General features: G+C 37.5%; 2 protein-coding genes across 3 annotated transcripts in view; both read right to left on the reverse strand.

The window, feature by feature from the left end:
- myo5b (myosin VB) overlaps positions 1-16,707 on the reverse strand; it is a 53,779-nt gene extending 37,072 nt beyond the window's left edge. The window contains exons 1-3 of one of the 2 annotated variants that reach the window (XM_060891635.1): positions 16,560-16,707; positions 2,020-2,130; positions 806-977 (exon numbers count right to left, since the gene is read on the reverse strand). In XM_060891635.1, the coding sequence (XP_060747618.1) occupies positions 806-977; positions 2,020-2,130; positions 16,560-16,589 (313 nt within the window). In that variant the 5' untranslated portion in view covers positions 16,590-16,707. Of the gene's footprint in view, positions 1-805; positions 978-2,019; positions 2,131-14,419; positions 14,902-16,559 lie in introns of those variants that run through there. The other variant, XM_060891636.1, reaches the window with a different exon arrangement.
- A 1,899-nt stretch (positions 16,708-18,606) lies between these two features.
- Positions 18,607-26,644, reverse strand: part of cfap53 (cilia and flagella associated protein 53) — a 12,957-nt gene continuing 4,919 nt past the window's right edge. Inside the window, exons 4-8 of the mRNA XM_060891002.1 lie at positions 23,321-23,624; positions 22,943-23,161; positions 22,126-22,342; positions 20,742-20,844; positions 18,607-18,977 (exon numbers count right to left, since the gene is read on the reverse strand). Of these exons, the coding sequence (XP_060746985.1) occupies positions 18,749-18,977; positions 20,742-20,844; positions 22,126-22,342; positions 22,943-23,161; positions 23,321-23,624 (1,072 nt within the window). The 3' untranslated portion in view covers positions 18,607-18,748. The remainder of the gene's footprint in view (positions 18,978-20,741; positions 20,845-22,125; positions 22,343-22,942; positions 23,162-23,320; positions 23,625-26,644) is intronic.

Genomic DNA, 26,644 nt, shown 5'->3' on the forward strand with positions numbered 1-26,644 from the left:
TTAATGAGAAAAAATGAATTGACCGATTGTAGTATCAGGCTGCAACATAACAAAATTGAAAATAATGAAGGGGTCTGAATACTTTCTGAATGCACTGTAACTCAGGATGCAATGCATGCTTTGGTAAAGCCAGAGGTTACACTAAAAGTCATTACAGCAATGAAAAGCTGTCTAGTGGTTGTCATGGGGATGCCGAAACCAATAAAAACGCAGGATAAAGCTTTTTAAAAGCTTTATAAAGCTTTTTTTGTTCATCTTCACTACACCCAGAATAAAATTTGTCTTACTCCTCTGGAGACTAGAACAAATGCTAAGAACGTAACAGACGTAATAGAAGCACAATGAAAGAAGACACAAACAGTAAAAAGAGAGAGTGAATCAATATGAAGCATACATGATGTACACAGTCTGCCTGAGAAGCAGCAATTTATGTAATACACATAGAAATATAATCTATATACACTCACTGTGTACCTACACATTCATGCAATTAACTAATCGGTCTGTTTATAAGAGCTTCAGGTCCTGTTCACATCAACCCTCAGAATGGAGGGAAAATGGCAATCATTTCGACCATGGCAATGACCGAGGCCTTTACACTTCATCTGTTTCGAAGCAAAATGTGAGGTGAAATATTATGCAGTTAGTGTTTATTCTTCCATCACATAAAATAGGTTGTTGTTTAAAGTCAAAGGTCTTCAAAACATTAAAATCACCAGGAATTTTAAGACAATACGTTCAACAATCCTGTATGCTTTAAGTATCCACACAATCTTGTGAAAAGAAGCTCATGTACAAGACTCACCACAGTAGGTATAGATGTGGTTGGACTCCAGGAAGCGAACCTTGAGGTTGTGCAGCACTGCAGGTTCGTGCAGGTAGCTGAGGGCCGTGAGGTCGTTCTCTCCCACCAGAATGTCAGGGTTTCGTAGGAATGGGAGCGGGTTGTCTTTAGGGCCGACTGGATATGGCAGTGTCTGTGGAAACAAAGCAACGGTGCGCCGAGGGTGAATCTTAGCTGACAAGAAAGTCTACATTTATATATATAAGATATACAGTATAAAATAGATATTATATGACAGTGAATTCCATACTTGTGTGAAATATATCACAGTGTGGTCAAATGTTCATTAATAATTGGTTAAAAGGTCTAGAATAACAGAATTTATACATCAACGCTGACAGAAGTGTTGCAGCAAATCAAAGGCATATATCCAGCAAATCACTTGCATATTTCAAACACCATAAAAATAATCATAGCCAGTTTTCAAGTGCCTATGAAATGCTATGAGAGTCATAACTTGATTCTGTATATTGACATACTGTATTCCGTTATTAAACAGGAAGTTAAAGATAGCATGTTAAACAGCTTGTCGGATTTACACAGCATCCGATAACATTGTAAACTGCTAGATCAAACAAGTTTAATTAGAGCTAGATTTTGGCTGTGTGTGATCTCACACTGCCAGACCAACCATTGTGCCTTTGTCACGTTCATATTGCTTGAGCCAAAGTTCTCAAAATGGGGTCTGGGGTGTAGGTCCAGAGGGGTTCTTCACATCATAGCTTCTCTTTAAATCATGACAATAGTGAAGATCACTAAGAAGTCTATCAGCTGGTATCAGAGTTGTCATGGTTAATATTTAGTCATCATCATCATCATCATCATCATCATCATCATCATATATGTGAAGCTAATTGAGCATTCATTTGAAATGACAGCAGTTCATCTAAAACTCAGGAACTAAAAAGCAACTGGCAATAATTGCTTTATACTCCAACTACAATTTTAATAAAAATAAAAAAATAAAATGAGGGAATGTCATGGTGGTGATGATTACACTGATTATTTCCCGATATTCTGCATTGTTGTTTGAGAAGAACCAGTTCAGCTGCATATTTCAGGGCCTGTATTTCCCACTCACCAAAACAACGTTAATGATTAATAATGGTGCACACACACACAGAGCAGAGATACAGCACAGGGACTGAGAGAAGAGAAACAGAGAGACTGCTCACCGATTCATCTTCGACTTTGAGGTGCAGGACAGGATCTCCCTCTTTGTAGTCTTTAATAATCTCAGCAGGCTTCCACACATCCTCTGGGTCAGGGATCCAAACCCGAGTGTACTGAAACACACATATGTATAATGTATGAATAAAACATCACAAATGCTAGGTTTGTTAATCAGACATTGCACTTAAGATCTGTGTATGTATGCGCATGATATTAATCAGGGTGATTTTGCACTGGTGGATTTACACCAATCTGGCAAAAGCTGTGTGAAGTGCTCAGGGAAACGTGATGCAAGAACGAACCTATAAACCATTTTTTTTCTGGTTCAATCAGAAAATCACTGACCATGTTTGGCATATTTAATTGCTTGTGTCATTCCTGGGCATTTGCCTCATGTGTGAAATATTAACCCATAAATTTAAAAATGGTGGTAAAATAAAGATCAGCTCACAATCACTGTTGACAAAAAAAGGCAGAATCCTGGTGCATCCTTTCCTCATGCTTTGTTTCTGTGACCTCATAACCAGCTGAGGTCAAGCTCAGGGTGAAGGTGGTGATGGGACAGTCCACAACAGTCTGGCTTAGTCAAATAAAATGTAATAAGGTGTGTTTGCTGTATGCTGTGCCCTCGTCCCAACAACAAAAAGACTTCAGACTTCAGTTCGATACAGCTTACAGAAAGAAGATAATAAGCCCAGTAATGCACAATCATTCATTTTAAAACATATTTTCCCTTTTCACATAACTAATGCATTACTAATGTGTTTTAATTAGCATTACAACAGCTTAAATAGTGTTAAAACTATGGTCATTAGTGTCACCGTTTCACAGGAAGTAATAATGCATTATCAGACAGTGATTTTTTATTACACATCACTCTTATTAATACACCATTACACATCACTATTATTAATACACTACACTATTACGCACCACTCTTATTAATACACTACACCATTACGCATCACTCTTATTAATACTCTACACCATTACGCATCACTCTTATTAATACTCTACACCATTACGCATCACTCTTATTAATACAATATACCATTACACATCACTCTTATTAATACACTACACTATTACGCATCACTCTTATTAATACATTACACCATTACACATCACGCTTATTAATACACTACACCATTACGCACCACACTTATTAATACACCATTACGCATCACTCTTATTAATGCACTACACCATTACGCATCACTCTTATTAATACAATATACCATTACACATCACTCTTATTAATACACTACACTATTACGCATCACTCTTATTAATACATTACACCATTACACATCACGCTTATTAATACACTACACCATTACGCACCACACTTATTAATACACCATTACACATCACTCTTATTAATACACCATTACGCATCACTCTTATTAATACACCATTACGCATCACTCTTATTAATACACCATTACGCATCACTCTTATTAATACACCATTACGCATCACTCTTATTAATACACTACACCATTACGCATCACTCTTATTAATACACCACACCATTACACATCACTCTTATTAATACACCATTACGCATCACTCTTATTAATACGCCATTTACACATCACTCTTATTAATACACCATTATGCATCACTCTTATTAATACACCACACCATTACGCATCACTCTTATTAATACACCATTACGCATCACTCTTATTAATACACCATTACGCATCACTCTTATTAATACACTACACCATTACGCATCACTCTTATTAATACACCACACCATTACACATCACTCTTATTAATACACCATTACGCATCACTCTTATTAATACGCCATTACGCATCACTCTTATTAATACACTACACCATTACACATCACTCTTATTAATACACCATTACACATCACTCTTATTAATACACCATTACACATCACTCTTATTAATACACTACACCATTACGCATCACTCTTATTAATACACTACACCATTACACATCACTCTCATTAATAAACCATTACAGATCACTATTATTAATACACTACACCATTATGCATCACTCTTATTAATACACTACATTACGCATCACTCTTATTAATACACTACACCATTACGCATCACTCTTATTAATACACTGCACTATTACATACCACTCTTATTAATACACCATTACACATCACTATTATTAATACACTACACCATTACACATCACTCTTACACTTTCCTTGTTCACTAAATATGTACTTGCCTTGTGTATGCTCCTGAGATTTCATAATAAAATTCCACCACAATCACAGCAAAAACATTCAATAGCAGCATATCACATCTGAAATGTAACTAGCATGCTGCAGAGATAGAAAAGTAAATACAATGGCGATCCCTCAGCTGTACATATAGAAAGCCAATGTGGCAGCTCACTGAAGGCACTGGTGATTAACGCACGTGTGTAAAGCATGTGTACTCATTTGCAATAAAATACAACATTGTGTGTATAGTATAGGGTACACTGTGGACAATAGAGCATAGAAACACAAAGCACACACACACACACACACACACACACACACACACACACACACACACACACACACACACACACACACAGCCATCTGTTTCTAGAGAGCAGTATAACAGTCATGCAATGTTCAACCTTTATGAGCGCTACCTAGCTGTATCGCTATTAGCTTTATCAGGGGTTCCAGGGCCACACTCAAACCAAGGCAAAAAGCATAAATTAACCTGATTTATTACATGCATTAATCTAAATCACTAGCACAGCCCTCTGCGACCAAAAGATTGTCCAAGTTATTCCGTTTTTTTTCCCCCAGAGTTGCCTTAGGACAACCTGTCTTAAAATTTTTTTATAAAAAATCTCCAAATACTTCACCAGGTCTAACTATTGAGTTTCTCCACACATTGATATTTGATGTACATTTACACAATAACACAATAATTTACGATAAAAAGTTTCAAATGCTGTAATTATAGGGTGTGATATTTGCTCCTGTTGCATGATACATGTACGTTTTTACCATAAATAACAATGTACAATTTATTAAAGAACACATTTTACATTCAACATTTACAGTTAGGTGTATTGCAATTACATTTACAGCATTTGGCACTTGCCCTTAACAGAGTGACGTACAAAACTGCTTTAAAATCTCAATCAGTGAATAAATCAACACTGGTTCACTAGACCACAGACAGCATTGTTGTGCAACGTCTGTGAAACAAATTCATGTTTCACGTTTCACGTTTAATCGTCAAGCACTTTAAACCTCTCACTGCCTCATAAAGTTAATGAAAAAAAAGATTTAAAAAGTAAATGTGGCTTGGAATGCTACAGAGAAACTATAAACCTCAAATTAACCTAAAGGTTTATCTCTGTTACAGATAAAAAGAGCTGATACTGGAAACTTCTTTCAAAAATGCTGCATAAAAAAAATGTGAACAATTAAAAAACAAACACAATCCGTATTGTTTTGTAGCTGCACCGTTGTCAGAGTTGCGTCTATAGAAACTTATATAATACCTGAATAATCGGCGTCTCTGGATATCAGGTCAGTACAGAGGGGCTAATATTGTGCATTACAGTAGACGAACATGCAGATATCCTACAGATACTGTTGAACGTGAGCAACCGGTTCCTCTAGGTATGAGGTAGGGCTGGGCGATATGGCTGAAAATTGTATCACGATATTAGTGTTTCATATCGGTCGATATCGATAATTATTGATATTTTTTATGACCCATTTAAAATAAGAACCAGGAGAAAAATATATTACATTTAAACATTTTTATTTTAAACTTAACCTTCCTCTGATCATAATCCCCTCAGTTATCAAGACAGAAATGTCAACAACCATGGAAAACTCAAATAATTAAAATGTAAACATAAGTCTAAAGTCACAATGAACACTTGACAATTATCTCTTAACATTTAAGGTGCAAAATGAAAGAAAATGTAAGAAATGCTTAATAAAGTGTAATAAAATAGTGCAAAGTGTTAATTATAAACATAGAGAAATGGTCTTGCATAATTTGTAGACGACATTGGTCTGACTACGGTCAGACTTATAATATCCAAAAAACTGCCATACTGGCGAGCTAATTTTTTACTCTTTTATTTACAATTTCCTCGCTTCCTGCGGCGCTCATTTTCTGCTTATCAGTCGCCGGTTACTGAAGAGGAATCCAGCAGACCAGCACGAGACAACGATGTGGCACAACCAAAAAGATACTGCTACATGATTGGCTGTTAGCGTGTCACTCCCTACGTTGCTAGGTTACCAGAGAGTAAGTATTTTTGTTAATGCTACCAAACTTGCTTCGCAACCTCTGTTTTCTTCCAACAAAGAATAAAAAATATTGAATGTTTTATCGAACACATTTTTTATTGATATCAATCACGTGTCTATCGCGATACATATCGTTATCAACCAGCCCTTGTATGAGGAAGATGTAGATAAACCTGGCAGGGTGATGATATGACTCAGAAAACTTTTACTAGCACACAGACAGCTCTGAGACCCAGAGCTCCAGCTGAGTCATAAAACCTGCGGCAGACGACCCATGTGGCTTTGAATGTTTAAGGTGCAGCCCAAAGGAGCCGTGGGCATTGTCATAGCCTGTCTACTTTATACTAGAAGGATAAATCTGTTTGTTTTTTTTTCCCTCTGAGGTGTGCCAGATTTATTTTAATTTATTTAAGATTATAGGCTTTTGTTTGAGGTTGCTGACTCGCAAAAGGACTTGATATTTGCTCATGACAGTCCTCTATAATATTAACTAGTCAGCATGCTAACTCTTGCTAAACCAACGTAAGATCAAGGAGTGGAGCTTTCTATACATGGGTAGTTATGGAGGAGGGCTCAAAGAGTGAAAAATAAGATTTAACTGCCAGACACCTTATCTCATCAAATTTGGACAAATCTTAGGACCCAATGCTCTTTAAGCTTTATAGAAATTGCCCTCTGGACTCCTAATGAGCAACTGAAGGACGTGTGGGAGAGAAATAAAAATGGTGTTGGACTTCTATTACTCCTTATTACTCATAATAAGTTGCTCAAAACTTAGTACCAGCTCCGATTGTCTTCCGTACGATGAAGATTTTGGACCTCCACTGAGATGAAGTTGACTCTGTGAGAATCCTGAGGCATCTAGAGATCTACCAGCTCCAGTTACTGTAGACTCTGCGATACTAAAGAGGAGATGCCTCTTGACTATATAGTGTACGGTTATACAAAGGACATTTGCATAATCATATTTATCTATTAATACTCCATTGGTGATTTTTATTTTTTACATTGATTAATTATTTTTAATAATGCTAGTTATGCATATTCATAATCATAAAAATACCCATGTAATATTAATAGTAAAAGAATGAAAAATATCTAAATGTTATTATTAATGAATAATAGTGAAACAATCAAAATGATTCGAATCTATTTGCATACATGATGTGACCATTTTGTTATTTGTGATAATTAATGAACGTGTGCAAAAATACACCTCCTTTTACTGAGCCCTATAACACCCTCCATACACAAGCATGTATAATCACCTTGTGCTCAAGCAACACCGGTGACATCATTTCCTCTCCCCTCAGGTGAAATGACTCACTCGTGGTTATGTAAATGGCATGATGGTGATTCTCAAACCACAGCAGTCAGGAATCAGAGCTGAGCAGGTGAGCATGTAGGTGTGTATGAGGAAACTGTTTTTATTATATTATCACGACAGCAGGTAACTCATGTACTCGTAACGTATACAACAGCCACTGTATACAACTACAGCTGCTAACATTAAGCACTCGCTTGCCCCCTTTCCCCGCTTGCCCCCTTTTTACATAAACTAGTAAAAATGCTCATATATTTGTCATTTTTAAGCAGTTCTGAATGTTGTGTGTATAATTCTTGCATCATTTCCCTAATGATCATTTCCATACCTAGACATTTCTATACGTATAAACGAGCCACTTTTTTGAAACGCAATACGAATTCTGTATTTCAAGCTTCAAGATTTCAAGAAAATTACTATTCACTATTCACATTTTGTCCTTCCATTTTCACATCACAAGTCCCTGTTATTATTTTTATGTAGTTTCATCTATTATGTCTAAACTAGTTATGTCATGGATAGTTTGGCTAGATTCTTTTTCCTGAGTGCAGTCTCTCTTGCTGTATTGTTTGGGTGATGATAATAAAATGAGCATTCACTTTTTAGGAAATGTAGAACAGGAGGAGGAAACCAGGGCAGATAAAGTAATCTATTGTGCTCCGTGAACCTTGTTGCCACTTACGAGGAACTATTTAAATATTACTGGTGTTATATTACTTAGTGTTTGATGAGTTTCCAGTATGTTTCAGTATTTATTTAGTTATTTATTTTTAATAATTACTTGTTTGTTAAATTGTTCTCCCAAGATCTCTGTGATTACTGGGTCATGTAATATGGTCTTGAAAATTCATCAGCACGTGCAGTAAAGTAAACAAAGAAAGTACCCCAAGGGTAAAAAAGAACCAGGCAACACCTGCTGAATATTAAGCTGTGTGTATATTAGACCATGTCACATGCAAACTGTCCTCAGTGAGAGCCTCAGCTCATTTGATTTGTAAAGTATATTCTCTGAAACTATACCAGGCTGGATGAAAGCTTCTGTAGCATTTATTGACAACTCACTTAACTAGCAGCACAGTCACACTACAGGCTAAAAAACAAACAAAACAAGGTCGGTTTTATCGTGTCCATGTTCAGCATTGCATGTCTTGGTCATGTCGCACTCCACAGTGGTGCTTAATGACACTTTAAAGTAACCACTCAGGGCTTTATAGTATTTCATAAGTATTTCTGTTTTACGTAGCCTCCTAGGGGAAATATACTCCTATAAAAGTTCCAGACAAACATTTTTTCACACAAAGATGTTTATCTGTAAACTACATAATGAAAAAAAAATTTCTGCTTTCTCAGATGATCAGATATATAAATCAATTTATTTGTTTTTACTGATTGAAAATATATGTTAAGTCGATCTCCATTCTGGCAGAATTGAAAGCCAGCGTCAAAAGCTACAACGTGAGCCGCGGCCGTGTCCTACATTCGTGTAGTGTTTAATACACTGAATAAATGGATGTCTCACAACCGATTAACTGAACAATGGCATCAAAATTTCCAAGCAGCCCCACAGCTGAACTCTTAACTGAGCTTTAAACAGACTGGAATATCAGCGTCTCTTTTCAGTTCTCACGTCCTTCTGCTCCTATTTAAAGCCGACACAAACACACAAAGACCCTGGGTGACCTCTGGCATAATGTGTCATGAAAAATCATTTTGTAAACATGCAATTAGCATAAATAGGAGCGGAGAGTATTCAAGCTCCGGCTTGATGAACGTCTCTAACGGTCTCTAATCTTCACCCGGATTAGACCTAAATCTGATGACATCATTCTCCAGCAATACGCACTGTAGCTTTAAATAACTTTTTTGTCTTTGTAACAACAAAAAGCAATTGTGAATTCTCAACAAAACTATGCAACATATATACTAAATAAAGGTCAGTGATAAAAAGTTGCTCTGGTGGAAGAAAAGCAGCTGAACAAGCAGCACAAACTTGTTCGTCTGGTCTTTTGTTGGGTTTTTATTGTCCCTTTGCTGTCACTGAGCATCGATACGAGCTGAGAATCTCACGCGCTCCTAGTTCAACGTATATCCTCGATCCTTCTTGCATCGTAATAATAAGTTAGAAAAAATGATTTGAGACTAAATCAGCAAGGCGTGAAACCAGTGGCCTTTGTAGCATATTATAGTCATGTTGTCATTTCTAACAAAACCTGGATTCATTATAGATGAGAAGAAGGAGAGTATCGATACAATGTGAAAAGCCATGCTACAGGCAGGGAATGGGATGGACACTAAATGTTCCTCCAGCCAAACCCTCCACTGTGTGAACCACAAGAACATCATGTTCAAAGAGACAGGGTGTGTCCTAGTGGTAGTGCAGCTTGTCCTCTATCTTCAATCGTCGCTCCCTCCAATGTCCGAGAATAACCAGCTACTGAAGCTCATTATCAAAACATGACACAAACTTGCGGCTTTCTACATTGTGACATTGATTTCTCAAATCTGATTGGTCAGAAGGTGAGGTGTTTTCTATAACTGCAGTTCTGGCAGTGAGAAAAACCACATGTCTGGATTTATGTGCCACAAGACGTTTTGGTAACATGACAAGCTGCGTTTTTGTCTTCTTAACCTGACAATTTTCTGGTGAGAGAATAAGTGCATTCCAAATCGCATACTTATACGTATGCACTAATTTTTACCATTGTTTAGTATACACAGTGTGAGTAACAGTTCTGACAAGATTAAGAACGCTTCCAGGAGAGTGGAACGTTAGATGCTTCATGCACACAACGATCTCGTCTTTGGACGTCATGGAAGCGGTGGCACGGCTACTAGGCACTCGAGTGGACCAAACATCTTACAAATGTCTTTTAAAGTAGCCCACGTTGTGAAGATACTACACTCCTAAAATTCATACATAAGAGTACATAGTGGATTGTGTAAGTGCGTAGTATATAGCAGATCATTTGGGACGCAGCTAATGCCTGTTTAAAGCTGTGATAACAAGAACTACGCTCGATCATGGATATTCCACAATTAATAATAATCATTCTTTTAAACTAGAAAAAACTGCTGTGGAACAAAAGGAGATTATGTCATAGAATATTTTCCTACCCTGTCATGCCCTTATTCCTTACATACTGCACCCCTATAAACAGTTAGCAGAGCTGATGCCACAGCTCAGCTCCAGGTACCTTAAGCTCATTTCCATTACCCAGAGTGCTACAATGACACAGCAGAATATCACTAACGTACACTCTGTACACAAGGAATGCCCACACCTCCTATTATTCCCACAAACACACATCATTGGAAACATTTCCATGTTTTGGTTTGCGTTTTTGTCTCTGTTGTAGTTTTCTGTTGAAGAATTGCAACACTCTTGCAGCACTCTGAATACATCACGGAGTTAAAGAGCACTCGCTCTTATTTCGAATCGAAGTGTCAGATCACTGATGAAGCACTTTCTCGAGTGTGAGGCAGCATTTAATGCAGCGCTGATTAAAAGTGCAGCATTTCTAGCTTAGTGTCTGGTGGCAGTACCTGAGGCAGCCGCAGTGGGGGAGGGAAACACACACACATACACACACAGACACACACAGACACACGTGCACACATGCGCACACACACGCACGCACAACTTGCTCTGCTCTGATCTCCACTCCCCTCAGACCTACACGACTTGTTTATCTGCCCAGGGCTGTGCATCAGGGTCTTTTTTATCTGCTCAAGTGGAAGTTCAGTTACTTTGCTTTATTTATTTTTTTGCCCACTAACAAAGTGGCATTTGCTCTGTGCTTCCACAAAATAGGATGGAGTTCAGTTCGTTCAGCTATTTCTCTTAAGTCATGAAGTGCTTTTATAAAGATATTCTACATTATAATGTCAGTGCGCATTTGTTACAATGCCTTTTTTTTTTTGTATTGTCGTGTAACTTTTCATCTGCACTGTCTTTTGTTCTGCACTGTCTTGTTTGTCTTGTCCTGCACTGTTTGCACCAGGTTGCACAGATGCACATTACTGTATGTGGCTAGGACTACTTACTAAGTACTTAGCCCTGTGTTTGTTTTATGTAGCACCATGATCCTGGATAAACGTTGTCTCATTTCACTATGTACTGCAACAGCTATATATGGTTGAAATAACAAAATCTTCTTGACTTGACTTGAAACTGGTAGCTACGAGTTTTTATTACTTGTTAGATATAGCAGCATCATAGCTGCAGTAGAAACAGTGATAATCGACTACATTATTAAGGTATGATTAGAAAATGGGTTCAGCTTTATTTCTGATCAGATAATTCCTTTAAGTTTCCATCACAGTGAACAAAAGGGGTCATAAACCCACCTTAACGCTAAAGCATGTCACAACAGGTCAGAGTGAGACTCTGGGTTTGTCTCTTTAGCCCAGCTTATGAGGGATCTCTTTAGTCAGTATTAAGTAGTGGATGAACAGAACAAGCAGCAGAGGTGGAGCTACTTAACCCTGTTATCATTTGACTAAAAAGGAGATGCAATCAAAGGGGCTAAGCTGTGTTAAAAAAGTGTTCAGTAAATGAATCCTATCTTATTGCTGTTATGTATCCATTGTGTGTCTGTATTGTTGCTGTGGTATCATCAAGAATTCAAAAGGCCGTGCTCTCTGGGTACAAGCTACAGTCAACACTCTCTCTAAACTCCCTGTCAATCAGTCAATCAATGACACTAGTCAATTATGTATTTATGTGAGCTCATGTATGAGGATGAAGGCAGAGAGACCTTTCATCTGAGAGTGTTATGTCCTGCATTGCTGCCAATGGTGGCCAATGACCAAGACTATAATATAGAGAAAAATAGAGGGGTAAAGAAAAAAACAACAACAAATAGGTGGTCAAATTACAACAAATCAGCAGTGAAGCTAGGAACATCAGCGTGTTCGTGCTGATCTTACGGAGAACATGTTTCATTCAGCAGTTTGTTTTAAAAAACATCTATTTCTGCTGTGATTGCACAAAAATCATTCATACAACAAGATCATCATCTCTATATGACATGGCGGTTTTCCATCCATCTATTCATTCACGTTCTGTACAGTATATTCTAGACAGGGTCACGGGGAGACTGGAGCCTAATCCTAGGGGACTCGGGGCCCAAGGCAGGGGACAGGACGCCAACCCATCACAGGGCACAATCACACTCACACACACACACGCACATGAAACTTAACTATACAGTTAATACTTCTGTTCCTCAATAACATTATAAGCTGCAGTTGTCTTATTAGCTTCAAGAGAAAAAAGCTTGTTAAGCTTGTGAAGAACTGTTTATAGCTTGAAATGAATGAATGAATGAATGAACAAACAAGTCCATTAGTCCATTTTCTGAAATATCTGATGTATTTCAGTGATCTACATTGTACAGTATATAATAATTTTGTAAGCAAACATAAATTAGTGTGGTGGACCTTGTACTCCAAGAAGACTGTTAATAAAAATGTTTTTAATCAAATCATTTAGCTTGACTGGGAATATTTTTAAATGGGTGCCATTATTTTGTGCTGATATTCAGGAAACTGTAGCACAGGGTTGCCCGAGGCTAGATATATAATAATAATTATATGAAATAAGGGGTAGATCACAGAAACACCTTATAGGCTACAATGACTTTATATGGTCATCTCAAGCACCTGCATGACACACCTGTGCTAAGCTCCACCCACTCCTGGACCTACATGACTTGTTTACCTGCTTTTTTTTCCTCCAATCAGCTGACGTCATTAGCTGGCGTTATTCTCTGTCTTAAAAAAGACAATGGCTTGGGAATGACATGGACATGTCTAATCAATCCCATAATTTTATTATAATATGTCCTTTAATTCTTTAAAGTCTACATTATATAAAGAAATCTTCAGACATGAACAGACCTGATGTTTACTCACACAGTGGAACTTTTCAATCTGATTGGAGTAAAGGTGTTCTATTTTTATCCCAGCAGGTCTTCCACTTGTTAATACTGATGCTAAATCTTTTCTTGAGTAACAGATGACACACAGGGACTCAATCTACATAATAGGTAAAGTAGACCTTTGCGTAACATTAATGGAAGGAGTCTCGTGTGTTAGCCTTCTGTAACAAACAACAGAAAATACATCTTGCTTACATTCCACAATATTAACTGTAACAACAAATGGATAATGAAAAAAAAAAAACGATGTTCAGTGATCAATAAAATGCAATGCATGCTGTTCTAGGGAAATAATCAACTTTGTTGTGGAAACAGTAAGTGCTTTGTGACACACCACCTTCTTGATTATTTCCTCATGAAAGCACTCTCTGTGATTACTCAGTAGCAACAGAGAGGATACTTTTGACCATCACTTTTGTACTTATGTTTAACTATTGGTCTTTATTGCACCATGACTCAGGATATGTGCGGGAGCGCGCGCGCGCGTGCATGCATTCGTGCATGTAACACCGAAACTGGGTAGAGACCAACATCAATACCTGTGCACCTGTCCATAGCGTCCCTGCTGGAAACGGAAGTTAAAGACAAACGGGATTTTACGGAAGTGTTTGCTAGAGCCATTTTATAAAATGTTGGTGTAAAACACGTTAATAAACTCCACTGCCCGTACATACCGACCTAATAAATATAAAATGTAAAATACTAGAGGATAATAAAAGGATAGATTGGAGTGAAAATAGCCAGTTAAAGTAGAGTCGGAATTTCTATACGGCTGTAATGATGAAGTGGTGGAAACTTTCCAAAAACAAACATTTCTAAGAATTAAAACTGGAATAAAACCTGACGACACTCACCCTGGTGTAGAGCTCGTTCACGGACATGTTTCTGTTTTGTTACAACATCAACACTGTGGAGTTTATTTATTTATCCTGCCGCGTTGAAAAAGGAAATGTTTCCATTAAGGTGTATAATCCATATCCGACATGTCTAGTCAATATTCCCTGTCACACACGTTCACACACGTTCCTGTTGTCTTTAAAGTCCAGAATTGGTACTTTTGAACCCGCAGATAAGAGATAAACTGATCCAGAGTCAGATATTCAGTTCGGCACTAACGTTAGAGTCCCCGCTGAAACTCGACTCTTCACAGCAGGTGCCGCTTCCCATTTATTACACTTTGTGGTTTCTTTTCCTCTTGAACTTATTTATCTACACTGCGTTGAAATACAAACTCGACATTTTAAATCTCCAAACCACGAGAAAAACCAAAAGAATCCGGTTTAAAAAGAAAACAGGAGAAATGTAGGAGTGTGTTCCTTTGCTGTATCCATAAACTCCACCTGGCCGAATCTATTGCGCCTCCTGCTGACCAATCAGCGCGCCGCAGTGCCCCATTCCCAACCAATCAAATATTGTAACGTCATAGTAATTGCAAGGCAATATTTACATAAATCGGTTATTTTCAAGTGAACAATCATTATTAAGACAAATAAAATAAAAAAGTGTGTAAATCTTTCTAGGGTTCTCTTGACAGACAGCAGCTGCAGTTTTTCCAAGTACCACAAAACCTCATGCACTCCTGTTAGAACTAGAACGTGCAAGTGGATGCTCTTAAATATCTCGTTCCCTCTCTTTAATAAGTCGTGGCCACAGCATATACTGTTCCCATGCCTCACTACGTTGTGGAAAAGTATTAGATAATAAGTCCTAGAATTATTATTATTATTCATTCATTCATCTTCTACCGCTTATCCGAACTACCTCGGGCCACGGGGAGCCTGTGCCTATCTCAGGCGTCATCGGGCATCAAGGCAGGATACACCCTGGACGGAGTGCCAACCCATCACAGGGCACACACACACTCATTCACTCACGCAATCACACACTAGGGACAATTTTCTAGAGATGCCAATCAACCTACCATGCATGTCTTTGGACCAGGGGAGGAAACCGGAGCACCCATTATTATTATTATTATTATTATTATTATTATTATTATTATTATTATTATTATTATTATTATTATTATTATTATTATTATTATTATTATTATTATTATTATTATTATTATTATTATTATTATTATTATTATTATTATTATTATTATTATCAGCATGGTTATGTATTTTAATATACCATTTGTAAAGACTTAATACCATAAAACCAAATCTATTTTGGCTCCAAATCAGTTTATCCATATTTATTAAATAAAAATTGTATATTTATTGCGTTGATCAAAATTCGGGTCACTATTTTATACTTATTCAGTCCATGTTCTGTCCTTGGAGGAAACAGTTTTCAACAGTTTCAGAATCAGTTTTCAAAACAAAAACAGCCGAATTACTATACATATACCAGTACATTGCCTCTGATGTTCACTAGGAGAAATAATTGAACTCATCAAGTGTTTCGATGAATGATTTACATTCCCCTAAGCATACAGTGCATTCAGTCTATGTTCTGTCCTTGGAGGAAACAAAAACAACCGAATTACTTTACATATACTGTACCAGTACATTGCCTCTGATGTTCACTAGGAGAAATAATTGAACTCATCAAGTGTTTCGATGAATGATTTACATTCCCCTTAGCATACAGTGCCTTGCACTATTACTCGTCCCTTTTTAAACTTTTCCACATTTCCACACTGTCCCGAGAACTGTTTCTCCAGTCTGAGCTATGGATCTCTCTAGCGTGTTGGTTGCTTCTCTGTCTAATGGCAGCTATACCCTGTCACTGACTGTTGTGCAATACTTAATACTTAATACTTCATACTTACCATACTTCTACTTAATTTTTTAAATAATGAATTTAATGCTGATCCACAAAAAACATTTTTAATAACCAAACTCACTTTTCCAGAACTAGAACTTAAAAGGCCTAAAATTTCAGAAGTATGTCAAAACCTGATTATGTGAATAATTTCCCAGGCTGCCACACATTACAACACAGCAAGCCTTCAGTAATAGAACAGAGAACAGCATGTAGATTTACCTTGACGTAGAGATCCTGGACAGTCGTCATCTTGTCTTTTTTTAAATAAAGTTTGTAAAAGTATCCACAAATGTCCTGAAACCTATTTAAACTCTTTCCTTTTTCACATATTTAAAAGACTAATACAAATTGTTGCGAACTTTAAGCTGGAAGTGAAGTAACAATAACACACAGGAACAAGTTAAAGCCTGCACAGGTGACGAAAAGACAGAAGACAGTAATGACATAAGACAAAACTCGTCCACTCCCAAACCACTCCTTTAGTAGGTATGGGGTGTTGAATATGCTTTATCCAGGAATAGTCTAACCGAACCCAAACACATAAAAAGGTGTTACACGCACAGTAATCATTTGAGCAAGCATTTCATTGGATAAAAGCTTACTGTCCAGTCATACTGCAATCCTGTGGTTTGTCTTTAATGCTTGTATAATTTCCAGTGAAGAAGAAATCAAGCCAAAGAAGATTTTATTTATTTTGCTTTTTACATTTTTTTTAAATGTAGGTGTAAAATCAGACATGCAAATATAATGCTGGGGTTTAACAACATCTAGACATTCTCTTAGCCCTATTTTAAGAATCTGGGGGCATGACCAGTTACACATTACTGAGATTGACAGGAGAAAACATAAAAGTTTCTACAGAATACATGACATCATAAAAAGTGTCTAAATATTAAATTAGGTATAATGTAATGGGAAAACGGATGACTTTTATTTGCATTAAGAAATGATTCAAGATTATTCATGTCCTTAACATAACCCTTATCTTAACCCTTAAATAATTAACCTTGTTAAAAACTAGTCAGTCAAGTCAGACACGTATTGAAAATATAGCTGCACAAACAAATTACGGTGCAATTTAGAAGTTCTTCAGAAGAATCAGGACCAAAATAGTACCACAGAGGAAATTTTTTTTTTTTATTTATTCGTTTACCACATCATCAGAATTTAAAGATGCGTTATATCAGCTTATATACAGTATCTCACAGAAGTGAGCACACCCCTTACATTTTTTTGTAAATATTTAATTCTATCTTTTCATGTGACAACACTGAAGAAATGACACTGTGCTACAATGTAAAGTAGTGAGTGTACAGCTTGAATAACAGTGTAAATTTGCTGTCACGTTTGCTGGTGTTATCGCTCTCAATCTCTCATACTGGTTACTGGAAGTTCAACATGGCACCACATGGCAAAGAACTCTCTGAGGATCTGAAAAAAAGATTTGTTGCTCTACAGAAAGATGGTGTAGGCTATAAGAAGATCGCCAAGACCCTGAAACTGAGCTGCAGCACAGCGGCCAAGACCATACAGTGGTTTAACTGGACAGGTTCCACTCAGAACAGGCCTAGCCATGGTCTACCGAAGACGTTGAGTGCAGCATTAAGGAAGCCTCGTCTAATGATGATGCACAAGAAAGCCCGCAAGCAGTTTGCTGAAGACAAGCAGACTAAGAACATTGATTACTGGAACCATGTCCTGTGATCTGATAAGACCAAGATAAACTTATTTGGTTCAGATGGTGTGCCTGTGTGGTGGCAACCAGGTGAGGAATACAAAGACAAGTGTGTGTTGCCTACAGTCAAGCATGGTGGGGGGAGTGTCATGGTCTGTGTTGCATGAGTTCTGCTGGCACTGGGGAGCTACAGTTCATTGAGGAAACCATGAAGACAACCACTGCCTTGCTAAAGAAGCTGAGGGTAAAGGTGATGGACTGGCAAAGCATGTCTCCAGATCTAAACACTACTGATTATCTGTGGGTCATCCTCAAATGGAAGGTGGAGGAGCCCAAGGTCTCTAACATCCACCAGCTCTGTGATGTCATTATGGAGGAGTAGAACTCCAGTGGCAACCTGTGATGCTCTGGTGAACTCCATACCCAAGAGGGTTAAGGCAGTGCTGGAAAATAAATGTGGCCACAAAATATTGACACTTTGGGCCCAATTTGGACATTTTCTCTTAGCAAATTTACAGTCATACAAGCTGTAAACTTACTACTTTATATTATAGCAAAGTGTCATTTCTTTAGCGTTGTCACATGAAAAGATCTAATAAAATATTGACAATAATGTGAGGGGTTTACTCACTTCTGTGAGATAGATACTGTATCTATAACACCTATTAGGTGCAGGAGCTCACTAAGAAGTTTTACTTTGTGTGCAAATCGCAGCATATTGATATGAGCAGGTTTAGTTACTCGTTGGATGATCCCTTCTTCTTCTAAAAGGGTGAACTACTGTGGTGTGTGATGTTGGCCTGGACAGCAAATCCTTCACCTTCTTATTATAGTTCTCCTGCTCCATACGATACCTTTCGTCCTCCCGGTCATTCTCAGCCTTCTTGACCTCACACAGGCGCTGATTGTCCAAAATCTGTGCTGACAGACCAGCTTTATATTCCTGACATACTTCCTTGAGACTGTAGCACAAAACAATATAATATTAAAACATATACAGTTTTTGAAAATGGAAAAGAAACATAATACAAGTTTATGTCATCCAAAATCTATTGTGTAAATATCTCTATTGGTGTTTGAGTCAGAATTCTGTTATAAAGCTAATACAGATGTGCTTCAATTGATGAAACTCAAATAAATGTAAACACTAAGAACATGAGCTAAAAAAAAGAACTAGGAAAACATGGAAACACAAGAACATGAAATGAACACAAAAAAACCCACAGTGTGACTGTGAGGATTTGTGCTCATTTAGCCACAAGAGCATTAGTGATGTCTGTTGAAGAAGCCTGATTTCTCCAACAATAAACTTGGCAAACCATGTATTCATGGAGCTTGTTTTGTGCACAGAGGCATTATCCTACTGGAACAAATTTAGGATGTCAGCATACATACATCCTAGACAATTGTGTGCTTCCGACTTTGTGGCAACAATTTGGGGAAAGGTATATAATCAGGTTTTCACATACTTTTTGGCCATATAATGTAGCATAACAATGATATTTAAAGCAAGCATATGAAAACCTGGACCTGTAATTTCAGAAAAGATTCTGGCTGAAATTGACTTGTATTAGTTGTTAGCTACATGAACCTCATCGGTTTAGTTAAATCTAAACAGCTAACATTAGACATAAAACATGTTCTGGTTGATCAAACTATATATTAAGTCAACCGCATACAAACAATTTTTGATTTAAAACACAGGAGCATTTATGAATGAAATATGATCTTCATGAAATTCTGGATATTTTAGAAAAATGTATTCATCCTACCTGATCTCCTGTGAAATTTACATATAGGATAAATGTAAACCACAACTGCTTGGCTTTCAATCATTTAACTCTTTTTACCAGAGCCCAGTAATTGGAATTTTACATGTCACATATCAGTGGTGTTTAATGTCTCATATGAAAGTAAACACTCAAGTAAAGTAAAGTAAAGGGCTTTTAGAATTTGTAGTTTTTCTGTTTTTACCTAGTCTACAAGCACCATTATGTAAATTCCAGTAAAACCAAGAATGTTTGTTTATTTCACACAAATGATTCTATTCTATATTCTATATTTTGAATCATTTGAATGAAATCATTCTCCCCGATCCCCTAAGTGCTTGTTCATAAGTATCTAACATTTGAAGGTGTATTCTACTACTAAACCTCTGTGTAAGGTTTTCCCAACAGAGGTAAAAACATCTTACACTAAAAGCCAACAATATCCTAACTCATTTTATATCAGACTTTTGGCAATAAAAAAGATGTTTTTATACAGATTGAAAATGTCAGATTAGCCGATTTCCATTCTGCCGGTGGAATGTGGCGGAAGTGTACTGGTAAAAAAAAGGTTAATTGCTGATTTACTACAACTTTTCATAGATATTATGCTGTTACAAATGAGCAGTCGCATTCGCTAAATAGTGTTACTGCAAGGTTTAAAGCATTCTGGCACTAAATGCAAATTACTTGTGATTTACAGACGTGTATAAAGAGAATTTGTGAGTATTGTGCAATCAGTGCTACACAAACTTAGAAAAATCTGATGCCAATTTTTAATTTTGCGTGACCAACAAAAACAGTTGCACACAACTGTACTAAAAGTACTGCATATCGCCGAGGCCCACTGTGTACATTTAAACTTTTCACTGAACTCTTCCTGAAACAAGTGGAACAGAGAAAATCAGAGAGAAAAGAATGTCATCAACCCAAATGAAAGAAAAATGTCAGCAACCCAACCGTGTTTTTTTCTGTTCCTCCAGCATCTTGTGTTCCTGGATGATTCTATTCAGCTCGTCTCTCTCCGTAGCCAGTTCAGCCTGTTTCTGAGCATTCCTATCCACTGAAAGAATAATAGAAAAAAAAGAATGAAAGTAACACACATGATTATGTCTAAATCGTGACATGAATTACTGATCGCATGGGAGAAGACATGATAGTATTACCACAAAAGCCTTTATTTCAATTTCAGCCATCCTACATTTTTTTTTTAGTTCTTTTTTTTTTTTTTTTTTTTTTTTTTATGGAAATGTTTGAGCATTAAAAAAATAGGGAGAGTAGAGGATGCTGAGGATAGAGTTTGGTGGAAACAGATGATTTGCTGTGGTGACCCCTAACGGGAAAAGTCGAAGGTAGAAGACGAGGAAGTTTGAGCATGAAAAATATGTGAAAAATATGCTAGATAGTCTGCGCAATAGTTTCTGCATGATTAATGCTAAAAATAGGCAAGCAGTCTGTTCTGCAATCTTTAAGGTGTCAAATCACCAGTCATTTTGAGTCAATTTAATTTTTTTCCAGAAGTAGTTCATTTGAAATGTTTGTCACATATTAGTTATTACAGATTCTGTTTATATGACATTCATGTCTCACTTTATCTGTTTGCTGATTAGAATTTTACATACAGAGTCAAATTCCCCAGAGCCATATGCTCTGATTACACAGCTCACAAACACTAAAGTTAAAACCACTCAGTTCTAATTTTGTGGCATAAGAGTTGTACGGTTTTGTACAGGTTATTAAAGTACTTTTATTAAATGTCATTTAGTAGACTTAGGAAAAGAAAAAATATACAATCCCAATAATGAGAATCTAAAAGTGGAATCAATGGCACTTTTTTACACTATTTACTTACAGTGACAGAATTCACAATCTACCCTTATTAAAATCACATTATTATTACGTTTTTATAGTAATTAGCTTGTTTAATGCGTTTATTAGTTTAATGGGTTTAATACAGACCTCAGTTATTCAAAAATAATTAACGTGTAATGAAAATAATTTTATTTATGCTATTTGGCACACACACTTGTTGGTAATGGGATTTGATCTCAGAACCTTCCTACTGGTAGCCCAGTATCTCATCTGAGCTACCATTGCCCCTTGGACAGTCCTAGGGTTTGTTCTGCTGTGGGTGTAGTTGCACAACAAAAAATCGCCAGTCTGTAGTACAGATACATAATTACAAAGATTACTATCTACAAAAGTCTTTAACAGACCTACACTGAGGATATAAGGTAATCATTTGGTCATGTGCTATTCCTTGTTATAGTGGTCGAACCGATTCCCTCATCACTACCCACTGTATTGTATTTAATACAAGTGGAGCAAAGAGTGTATTCCTTACACTTTTCTTGAATTTGTAAGCGCTGTGTGTCCAGCACATCCTTCATAAGCCGGTTTCTGGCTTCTTTCACCAGACGGTTTTTTTCAGCCCTGCGATTCCACGTCTGTTGCAGCTCAGCCTCTATCACCTGCTCTGTCTCAGCCTCGTGCTGTTTCTGCTCCTCCAGCTGTTCTGCCAGGTACTGACGATACTTTCTCTGCTCCTCACGTAGCTCCAGCTATTATTCAGGAACATTGACACATGTCATGATTTAGATCATTCCTATGTAGTTCTGCTATAAAGGTTACAAATGGACGCAGCTAAACTGAAACGAAAGCTTCACATTTCAACACTGTACATGAGACCTGCCAGAGTTCTTATTTAGGTTGAAGCTATGGTCTGGGTTTCTGTATGGTTTAAGGAGTAGGAACTCTACTATTTTCACTAATCCAGTACTGAGGATTACAGATACAGTTACAGTTGCTTCTGGTAACCACACGCACAATGTATAACACTATGTACACAAACATTTTTAAAAGACTATTTCGAGGAGCAGCACCGGTAGTAAATCAACAGTAAATCTGTTTAAGCCATAAGGAAGTAAAACAATTACATTTTTCCTAGCACATGGGAAGAGGATACACTCTTAGCCCTGATTAATGTAGGCTTAACTGTAGAGTCATTATATTTACATTTATGCAATTAGCAGACATTAATGCCATTTAAAGTGATGACACAGAAGTTATCACTAAATCTAAAAGAAAAGCATCTGATGGTTCCCATATGCTACATTTCTTGTTTTTGAATGTGCAGTGAACAGACACCCATAATGTCTTACCTTCCTAAGAGCCTCTTCTTTTTTCTCGTCCTTCACCTCTGTGAGCAGCTGCTCCAGGATGCTCATGTCCAACGCCAGATCTTCCTGCTCCTCCCGTGCCAGACGTTTCAATTTCAGACGCAGTGAGGTGTCTAGTTCCCTGCGCCAGTTCTCCTGATTCTGGAACTTCTGTCTGTGTTCTCGCTCCTCTTCCAGACGCAACATCTCCCTCTGATCTCGCTACAGATCAAGCACATACTCAGCAAATACAGTTGACTTCAGACATATACTGCATATTATTCCTATTCTATTCATATGTAACATGTAAGGAATAAAACACTTAGAAGCATGCTGTTATTGGAAAATAATCAATGGTAAGTTGGTGTGTTCCAAGTGTACCAGTAACTGGGCCTCTTCTTCTTTGAGTTGTTTGGCCTGCAGCCTCTGTTGCTCTGCAGCCTCCATCTGAATGTGCAGAAAAGCCAACTGCTGCAAGTTGTTCTCTTTCTGACGCTGAACCTTCAGGTCCTCACGTTGCTCTTTGGCCTGACGATCTTTTTCCCACAGCTGTGCAAACAGCATTTCTTCCTCCTGCTGCAGTCGACGCTCTTCTCTGCGTGTTTGGATCTGTGCTGCACGCTCTGTGCAGACCTCATCCTGGTGCTGGCGCATTTGCATGGCCCGGAACTCGTCGCTCTGCTCTCTGAAACCCAGGAGCACAGTCACAAATAAGGAGGTCTCACAATCATCCAAGAGTGCTAGATGCCTAAATTATCTCACAGTCTTGTAGCATTCAGACTACCAATAGTCCAAACTGGTAATCATACTGTATGTTCACCAGTTTTCTTGTAGATTCCTTCTAAACAGTCCATTATGGAAGTATCTAAAAGATTTCATTTGAAAGGCCTGATCTTGTAGTATTCCTAACATCAGATGTCTAAACTGCTAAATGGATTTTTGATTGTCTTTCTAGAAGACTCCACCTGAAAAGCTCATTTTTATACTATTTACAATATCAGAAGTTTAAATTAGTAGAGGTTTTTTCACCGTCTTTCTATATTCCCGTCACTGTCTTTCCGAATATTCCATCTGGAGACTCTTGTAGATTTCACATCAAACGTCTAAATTAGTAGTATATGTTCTCTGTCTTTCTAGAGATTCCATTTGGAAGGTCCATTCGTGTATTCACAAGATCAGAAGTATAAATGGTTGTCATATGTTCACCATCTTTCTAGACTGTTCCATTTGAAGGATCAATTTCGCCCATGCATGTAGTATTCACCTCAAAGGTCGAAATTGGTAGTCAGATGTTCACTGTCTAGAAGATTCCATCAGAAAGGATAATTTCTATACTACTTACAAAAGAGGTCTAAATTTGATGTTATGTTCAATATCTTTCTAGAAAGTTATCTCTGGAGAATTAAAAAATTCACATCAAAAGTATAAACTGGTAGTCAGGTGTGCATAGTCTTTCTAGAATATTCCATCTGAGAGGCCAATATTAGTATTACTTACAACATTAGAAGTCTTAACTGGTAGCTGTATGTTCACCGTCTTTCTAACTGGAAATTCAAATTAGAAAGCCTACTCTTGTGGTATTCATCATTCTCATTGGTAGTCATACAAGAACTGTCAGGAAGATTCTGATTTAAAGGCTTCTTTATGTAGTATTTCCAACACCAGATGTTTAAAGTGATAATCTGATGATTCTAGAAGATTCTGTCTGGAAACCCCCATCTTACAGTATTCACAAAACGTCATTATTGGTGGTCTTACTGTATGTGCATTGTCTTTCTAGAAAGTTCTAGTCTTCCTTTTGTATGTTAATACAATTAACATACAAAAGGAAGACTAGAACTTTCTAGAAAGACAATGCACATACAGATTCTAAAAATCTTTATTACCATCCAATTTGCCATGTCATCTGAGGAAAATGTTGATGTTTTCATATTGATTTTACTTTCATTGTGTCTTTACATTATCTGTACAATGAATTAGAAACTAAGTGTTAGCTTTCTAAATCACTGGCCTTGGTCATTAGATACTGTAGCTTGGGCTAGTTGTCAATGTTTCCCAGTTGCCTAGCTACTGTGCTCATGACTTTATCCACTATTTCTATTACTACTACTGTGAGTTCACTTTGCGATGCAGAAAGTTACAGAGTCATTGAATTAGAGTTAAAGTAGATGGCAATGCACATGGCAGCCACGGTGCTTCACTCTCCAGTTGTTTTAGTTTTTTTGTTTTTTCTGTTTTTTTTTTTTTATTTAACACTATCAGTTTTACTGGGGATGAACTGGTAAATATTCAGCAGAACACACCACAAAATCTGCTACCGGTTTTCGATTATTCGGACGTTCCCCTGAACATTATATACATCTACATCAATGAAAGGTGGTGTACAGATATGACAGTGTTAAAGAAGATGTGCTGTCCAGATCTAGAAGCGCTCTTCATTAACTGTAAGCCGTTCTACTCACAGTGGGAGTTTCACTCGTTTATTCTTGTGAGTGTTTACATTCTGCCGCAAGCGCACGTGAGGCTGGATTTACAAATACTGGCCGATCAGATAACAGGGACAGAACAAGAGAACCTAGACTCTGTTAGAATAATTCTTGGGGACTTGTGAACTCCTAAAATACAGACAGCACTTTACATGTCACACCAGAGACAGTAAGATACTGGACCTTTGTTACACCACAATAAAGAATGAATATTGCTCAGCCCCATGTGCAGTGTTGGGTCTCTCTGATCACTGCCTGGTTCATCATATACAAACCTACAGGCAAAAACTTACATGTTAAACCTGTAGTAAAGACTGTAAAGAGATGGACTAACAAAACAGAGCTGGTTTTACAAGCCTGTTTTGACCTCACTGATTGGAGTATTTTATAAAGCTGCTGCCAACGATCTGGACGAGCTCACTGAGACTGTAACTTCATACATCGGTTTCTGTGAGGACATGCATCCCTACCAGGAATCATCTAACATTCAACAATGATAAGCCATGGTTTACAGCAAAACTCAGACATATTCATCAGGCCAAAGATAACTACAGAAATGAACACAGGTTCTTGTACATTCAGGCCAAGAACACTCTGAATAAGGAGATTAAAGCAGCTCAGAAGAGCTATGCTCAAAGGTTGAAGGATCAGTTCACCTGTATCGACTCAGCTTCAGTCTGGAAAGCCATCACCGACTACAAGACCCCATCCCCCAGCACTGTGGTAAATCAACAACTTGCTAAAGATCTGAATGAGTTTTATCGTAGATTTGAAAGCCCCACACCCATTCTGATCATCTCTACACAACCTTTAACACCTCCTTTAACCCCCCTCTACCGCTCTCCTGCTCAGTGACGATGATGTGCACCAGGTCTTCAGAAAGAACAAAAGAAGAAAGGCACCAGGCCCAGACACCAACCTGTTTGAAATCCTGTGCTGATCAGCAGGCCTCCATCTTCACACAGATCTTCAACAGATCACTGGAGCTGTGTGAAGTCCCTGTCTGCTTCAAACACTTAACCATCATCCCCATCCCAAAGAAACCCAAGATTACAGGAAATCATCCTGCATTACATCCTGCGACACATGGATAACTCAGGGACTTATGTTAGGATCCTGTTTATAGACTTTAATTCAGACACCATCATTCCAACACTCCTCCAGACCAAATTAACTCAGCTCTCTGTACCTAGCCGTATCTGTCAGTGGATCACCAGTG

The sequence above is a fragment of the Tachysurus vachellii genome, chromosome 17 (assembly GCF_030014155.1).
Source record: "Tachysurus vachellii isolate PV-2020 chromosome 17, HZAU_Pvac_v1, whole genome shotgun sequence".
In the NCBI taxonomy this organism is placed as follows: Eukaryota; Metazoa; Chordata; class Actinopteri; order Siluriformes; family Bagridae; genus Tachysurus; species Tachysurus vachellii.